Source organism: Protobothrops mucrosquamatus, unplaced genomic scaffold (assembly GCF_001527695.2).
Source record: "Protobothrops mucrosquamatus isolate PMUCROS unplaced genomic scaffold, P.Mucros_1.0 scaffold6380, whole genome shotgun sequence".
NCBI lineage: Eukaryota > Metazoa > Chordata > Lepidosauria > Squamata > Viperidae > Protobothrops > Protobothrops mucrosquamatus.
The window spans coordinates 1-7,348 of NW_015392207.1; the positions used below are offsets into that span (position 1 = coordinate 1).

General features: G+C 36.7%; 1 protein-coding gene across 1 annotated transcript in view; it reads left to right on the forward strand.

Moving 5' to 3' along the window:
- Positions 1–1,023: 1,023 nt before the first annotated feature.
- Positions 1,024–7,348, forward strand: part of LOC107300210 (thyroid adenoma-associated protein homolog) — a gene marked incomplete at both ends in the record, with an annotated part of 11,751 nt that continues 5,426 nt past the window's right edge. The window contains 3 exons of the mRNA XM_015829548.1: positions 1,024–1,153; positions 2,180–2,316; positions 5,007–5,153. Of these exons, the coding sequence (XP_015685034.1) occupies positions 1,024–1,153; positions 2,180–2,316; positions 5,007–5,153 (414 nt within the window). The remainder of the gene's footprint in view (positions 1,154–2,179; positions 2,317–5,006; positions 5,154–7,348) is intronic.

Below are 7,348 nucleotides of genomic sequence, written 5' to 3' on the forward strand. Positions count from 1 at the left end.
TATGTCCAGAGAAAGTCTTCATATTCAGATGTAATATGTTTCTGTTTTAACCTAAACCAGTGTTTCTCAACCTTGACAATTTTAAGGCATGTGGACTTCAACTCCCAGAATTCCACAGCCAGCATTGCTGGCTGTGGAATTCTGGGAGTTGAAGTCCACATGCCTTAAAATTGTCAAGGTTGAGAAACACTGACCTAAATGTTGTCCTTGTGTTTTCAATCTTAGGTACCAACTCGTTCATGTATGAGCTCTTAGAAGCTTTCTGTATATTTGCTTTTTTGAAATTTTTATTGACCTGGGAATTTTCATCTAAACTTCTAAGGCATAAAAATATCTGCAACAATCTGTCTCTCTAATGGCCTAACCCCCAATTCTCTGGCCTTCATATCCAGTCTGATACCACTTTACATATTTAGACTTTGGAAACTTGCTACAACAAATTACACTGATTTTACAGACATTTGGTCTGACAACATACAGCTTTAACCATTTTTCATTTTTTATTTTCTGCCTGTATATTCTCTAGTCAATCCATATATCCTGTTAAAACACTGATTCCTGTAACCTGTAACTGGGCAAATCAGTGCACCATAAGGCAAAGCTTTTTAAACCACATGGGCTAATTTACAGAATGCGTCTGATCTATGACTCCAATGGAATTGAAATCTGTTAAATTTTATAAAACATTTTATGACATAAACATCATAAAACAGATTATGACATAACACAAAATGTCATAAAACATTTCTTGTGCTGATGTTTGATTGTGCTATACTCTTCAACATGGGTTATTTTCAAGGCAGATACCTCTCTGAATAAATCCCAGGGAAAGCAGTACATTAGAAGCTCTGCCATTGTTGACCCAAGGAGTCATGCTGGTCTAGTTTTATCTCTATAAGTGGCTCTATTGTCATTTTTATGCTTTTGTGTGATTTGCTTGTCTGTTTAATATAAAACTAGGATTTGGTAAGGATTTGGTATTTACAAAGACTTATACCCTTCTGTCCTTTTATTTACCTATAGTTATCAAGTACTTGTTGGAAAATCTTAAAAGAGAAATATTGCAAGCTGAGAGGTCTTTACTCCATGCAGCTGCTTCATTCCCAATGTATGGCAGAGTACACTGTATAACTGGGGCTTTGTGTCAATTAAAGTGAGTAATATCATTGAATATTGATGTGAATTGCAATCACATTCATTGATTTCTTTGTTGCTGTAGAGTAAGCTGAAGGAGTGCTTGGTCTTGAAATGGTGGGCTGGCAACAGTCCTTGGAAAAAGTAGGGGGAACGAGAACAAATGCTATATGAAATTAAATTTTAATTAGAATGTAAGTCAGTTTCATTCAGTGTAATTATTTTCCACATGTTATGCATTTTGCCTTTCTGCCACAATAAGTAAAGTTTGTGGGTAAAATTTGGAGAGATTCTTGTGGGCAGATCTAGAATTTGTAGGGCCTGCATAGCCTCTCAGTGACTCCTGTAATAGAAGTTTGCTTGGGCAAACTAATAAAAAAATATGCTCTTGATTTGAACTCAAATATGCTCTTGATTTGAGCTCAGTTCCATTAAGTATGTGGTTTTCATGGCAACACTGTGTAAATAGTTTTTATTGCCTTCTGGAATGCTTTCCAATTTTCCAGTTGAGACTGTGGCCTGGATTCCATGGTGGTCTTGTATTAAAGATATAACCAGACTGAACTACATGAATCTTTTGAAGAGTATTCTATGTTGCTTCCTCAGTGAAAAACAGTTGCATCTAATCGGATTCATCCTGTTAACCTAGGATGTAAACACAAGTTTCAATGGTGCCAAAAGGAAATATAGATGAAATATGAGGAGGGGAAATTTAGATTGTACTTCAGATAATAAGACACCTTGAGAAGATACTGAGAAGTATCCTTTTTAGTATATCTCTTTGTGTTTTGGGATTCCAGTGATTCATCTATTTATATAACCTTCATTGAGAAGAAATATGACATGTAATAAATTATAATATAATCTTGCATGCAGTAAAATAATTCTGTGGTTTTAAGCTGTAATTTGTATGTGATGAATTTATATTGAATAAGCATTAATGTATCATTTATTTTATTTTTAAACTTGTAATTAATTTTAGGGTGACTTGATTCACAGTGAATTTTTTTGTTCAATTGTTCTTTGTTCAATTTATTTGTTACAGTCATATGACATTGACCAGTGAATGGAAGGAAGTAGTGAGAAAACTTATTCTGATGTCCTACAAACTTTCTGCTGTAGTATCTCCTGTAGTTCAGAGTTCATCTCCAGAAGGTCTTATTCCAATGGATACTGACTTGGGTAATGCAGGAATATTCCTTAGATTCCTGACTTTTTTAATGCACTAACCTCAATGAACCTTATGTATTTTGTTTATCAAACTTGATGTCTCTTTGCTGAATCAAATAGTTTCCTTTTCTGAGCCCCCCAGAACTCTGCATTCCAGTATTCTTCTCTCTATATATGTTGGTTCTGGTCAATATGATGCTGTATTTTCAATGTCATTGTAAAATTGAGATATGAATGCTTATTATTTCTCAAGAACATGCAGCTATTGAGTATAGGGTACTCAGGTAGCTATATGTCTCAGAGTGCAGGACTATAAGAGGAATAGAATAGAACAGAACAGAACAGAACAGAACAGAGCTGGAAGGGACCTTGGAGGCCTTTTAGTCCAGGCCCCTGCTCAAGCAGGAGAACCTATACCATCTCAGACAAGTGAGTGTCTAGCCACTAACATAGCTGAGGACTTATTTGCTATTGTAGCTGATTAATAATAGTGATTTATAACTTTTTGCTATAAGCATCCATATAATTAGCAGAGACATAACTGTAGGCTACTCAGTTGTGACCGAAATAGCCTAGAAACCCCCTAGATATATGCATACTTACATCCATTAAAAAAATGGATAAGCCCTTCTTCTGTTTGATACAGCTATATGCAAAAATTTGGCATCCCTGATTATATTGTATGTTTCAGAGAATCTCTTAAGTCAAGAGGTTTCAAACTTTTTCAGACTTCAGAATTTGTAAAAAAAAAATTCTTGGGACACCTGATCAATAGACAAAGTTCTAGTGACAGATAGTTGGCTGCATTCAAATGAACATTTGTTGCCACATCAAGGTTCTGCAGAACAATTTGAAAAACCCTTTCTTAAAGCATCTGATTATACATTTTGCGGTAAATGTACTCATCCCACATACTGTGTTCACGTACCATCCATATTCTCACAATTTCTTTTGATTCTTCAGCCCCCAAACATCTTCCTATGTGGACCGAGGAAATAATAACATTGAGGCTGTGACAAATTGCTATTTCATTTTAGATGAGGAGAATGATGTTTATTAGGAGTGATGGGCTGAAGAGTTTATTAGCATAAGTGTTCAGTCTTTGATTTGGTTTGGTCAAAAAACTTGATTTATTTGGTTTAAAGTTAAAAAAAGACAAAGGTTTCCTTGTCAGTCATGCCCACTCTAGGGTATGGTGCTCATCTCTGTTGGCCAAGGGAGCTGTGTTGTCCGAAAACAATTTCCGTGGTCATGTGGCCAGCATGGCTCTATGCCAGGGGTAGGCAACCTTGGCTCTTTTATGACTCGTGGACTTCAACTCCCAGAATTCCTGAGTCAGCTATGCTGGGAGTTGAAGTCCACGAGTCATAAAAGAGCCAAGGTTGCCTACCCCTGTTCTATGCCAAAGTCATACGGAATGCTGTTACCTTCCCAGTGAAGTGGTACCTATTAATCTATTTGCATTTGCGTGCTTTCGAACTGTTAGGTGGGCAGGAGCCAGTTGAGTTTAAAGGAAGGGATTTAAAGGAAGAGATTTAAAGGAAGTTTAAAAGAAGAGGACATAAATCTGAAACTTACAACTTGTTTTCCAGAAAAATCCATGCAAGCCATTGGAGTGAAATCATTACTAGCTATGTGTTTGAAAACTGAACTGGATTGGTTTCATGTTTTGTATTTATAGGATAACATAAAAGCATACATAATGTTTGCCTGGTATAGTCAGTGCCTTGATCAAATTTAAGCATGGTCAAGATAGAAAGTTGATAGGCCCACATGTGGTTGACATTCACATTTCCAAACGTATACAGAAGAAGAGGAATGGAAACCAGGACTGGCAAATCCTTTCCAATTTTTCTCTTACACGTTTATTTCTTTAATTATTTTGCTCCATCATGACTGAGAGGCCATTCCTTCCTTAAAGTTGCCATGCCTTTTTTTTGATGAAGTAAGCAATGGATAGGGACACACCTATTTTTTTCTTTCTCTTTCTCTAGCAGTTTGGAATAGGACAAATGGTTCTCACCTAAAGACTGTATTGAACTTTTATGAGAAGTTTTAAAGTTAAGCAGAAGGCTGCCAAATATTAGTCTCAGAGCTATCTATAAACCTATGGCTCCAAATGGTCTGCCCAAAGCATATGTAAAATGCACGTCTGCTGGTGGTGCATATAAGAAACAATAACCTACTGTTTTTAACTAGAAAAATGGGTCTGGCCTTGAGAAAATTTAATTAAAACCAATAGAGGGAAAGGGTGACAAAACCAGGGAAAAATTTGGAGTAGATCATTGTATGGATTTAGACTGGGATCACAGAGTGCAGGGTTACATGGCCTGTAGTTTCCAGATCTTTCATATTACATTCCTACAGTTTCTTCCATCAATCGAGCTGGCTGTTTCTGAAGGAGTAGAAGTGTAACATGTCTGGAGGAGCATAACACTTCCATTTGAAGTGTAATAATGGCTAATGGCTAGATGAAGGTGAAAAAATGGACTGATCATTAGAGTCAAAGGAGAGAGTGACAATGTTAACTTTATAGCAAAAGAATAAGAGATCAGGAACTTTAAGGAAACTGCATTGATTGAATTAGAAGAGTTATATTACATAACCCTAACAAGAACTTCACACAGTGGTGAGGCAATCCTGACAGGTTGACTTTGTGTAGTCATTATATATTTTAAAGTAAATTTTCTGTTTGCTCACAGAAACATCAGAGAGATTGCAGTCTATTCTACTTGAGATACAGCCATGTGATACAAATGATTACTTCACAGAAGCAAAATTGTTAAAAGAATATTACGGACCAGACTGTGGTGATGGGAGAGCTTCAAACGTTTGTACTGAAATTAAAGGTAATTAAGGATGAAACAAGTTTGTGCCAAGGAAGACTATGATGAAGATTAGAGGATAATCTTGGAATTTTTATTCCAATAACTGTTATTCATAAAAGCCAAGACTAGCTGGTTGCTTGCTGCTTCTTCTGTTCTCTTTTTTTTCTCAGCATAATTGTAAACTGTTTGGATTAATGCCTTTTAAAGCATTAGATGCCTAATAAATATTGATTACTATTAAAGGAAGCTGAGAAAATTTGGCCTGAGAAAATTACCTACTTATACTAACAGTAGTAAATCTCAAAATGATTATTCTTATTATAAAAGTTTAATATTGGAGTCATCCAAATTAGTGTCTGTTCAGAGTTGTAATGGTATGGAATGAGTGTTGAATTCTTACGGCTGGTCCTTGAAGTTCTAGTTGTCCCACATTCTCCACAGTCACATGATTACAATCGGGGTAATTGGCAACTGATTTGCACGTAAGACTGTGGGGTGCGGTGTCCCACAGTCATATGATTTGGGGAAGCCAGCAGAGAAAGTAGCAAGCTACTTGGGTAAATCTCCTTTGCCTGGAAGCAGCCATCTCAAGTCTTGTGGTGCTTATACCACATTGGCCTCTTCCACATGCTCTCTCTCACTGCACAGCAGTCATCCCAAGCCTTGCTACATTCATGCTGGACTGTACTGGCCTCTCATTCACCCTCTCCTGCTCTGCTGCAGCCACTTACCTGCTTGCAAACCCCTCTGGGACTTGCAACTTCCTGCTGACTTTCCTACTCGGTTGTTGGAAGCCAGTAGGAAGTTGTGAGGAGCTCCTTATTTATTTATGAAATTTATTTGCTGCCTATTTCATACCTGGGTGACTTATAACATAAAAGCATTAAAACATTAAAAACATGACAACCATCAACACCAAGGTCCTTGCTTAACAATCCACAAACCTTGCTTACTGACAGCAACAGGGAGTGCCATTACTAGGCCGTGAAGTTTTGTGAGTTTGTGCTTTGTGAAATCATTGCTTAGCAGTGAAAATTCTGATTCCAATTACCACTAATATCTGAGGAATATCTGCATAGTGATTGCAAATTAATTTAGGGACCTAAACCTGAACTTTGGTTCAGCTTGTAGTACTCTAGAGCTAGTCCAGTCTAAATCTAAGACCAGTTTAAAGATAATATTTGGAAAAAAGCCTTTTTCATAATCTAATAAGGGAAAAACATTGTTTCCATTTTTTAAATTATTATTTTGAATTACAGTAGATGTGATTTGTAGGAAAGCTTGATTGTTATGAGGAGAAGCATGATACTTTCCTAGGGATGCAAATGAAGCTCCTTTCTATGTTGCGCTAATGTTTCTGAGACATATCTAATGCCTCCACTTTTATGTTAATAATGCAAGTATTTATCTTTTTTGCATTATCTTGGAGCCTCATGGAATTAGATTGGTGTTGGAGCATTATAGAATCTCAGAATTGGAACAGAAGAGATTCAGATGCATCCATTCTGTTCTGGAGAAGTTATAAATTACGGTTATATTTTATTGCACAGACTAGCTGATGCATATAGAATGATCATTGGTATATTAAATAATATTAAATAGAATTGTAAATTTTTAGATAAGATTGTAGAATAATTTTTTTCTTGTTATTGGTGTTCTGGTGATTCTAATTCTTTGGCATTCGGGCGGTCTGAACTCATCCTACATCTCACCTTTATTTCTGTTTTGAATAAAAGAGTACAATGTCAACTTATTTCTCCTAAGTTTATTATTTAAAAGAAGCCACTGACCATGAATATCCAGAGATTTGAGGTATTTTGTCAATAATATTGTGATGGGAATGAACGTGAAAGGCCTAAAACACTGTCTGATACAATTGTTTGATTTTTTCTTCCCAGGAAATAAAAAGTTGAAATCTAATGCTCTGCAAGCTTTTATCTTATCTTTGCAGCCAAAAAAGTTGTAGATCTAGTATGCGTAATACTGCATGCATCTCTCTGAGCTCCCTATCAATATTAGTCAGAATAGTGACATGGAATAGCTCAGTGGTTCTCAACCTGTGGGTCGGGACCCCATTTGGGGTCGATCGACCATTTCATGAGGGTCGCCAAGCAAGGCTGTCTGCCATTTTTTTTGTCTGCCATTTTTTTTGTCCGCCATTTTTTCCCCCTTTTCCGGCGGGTGCCTTACCTCCCTTGGGCTGGGCCAGCTGGTGG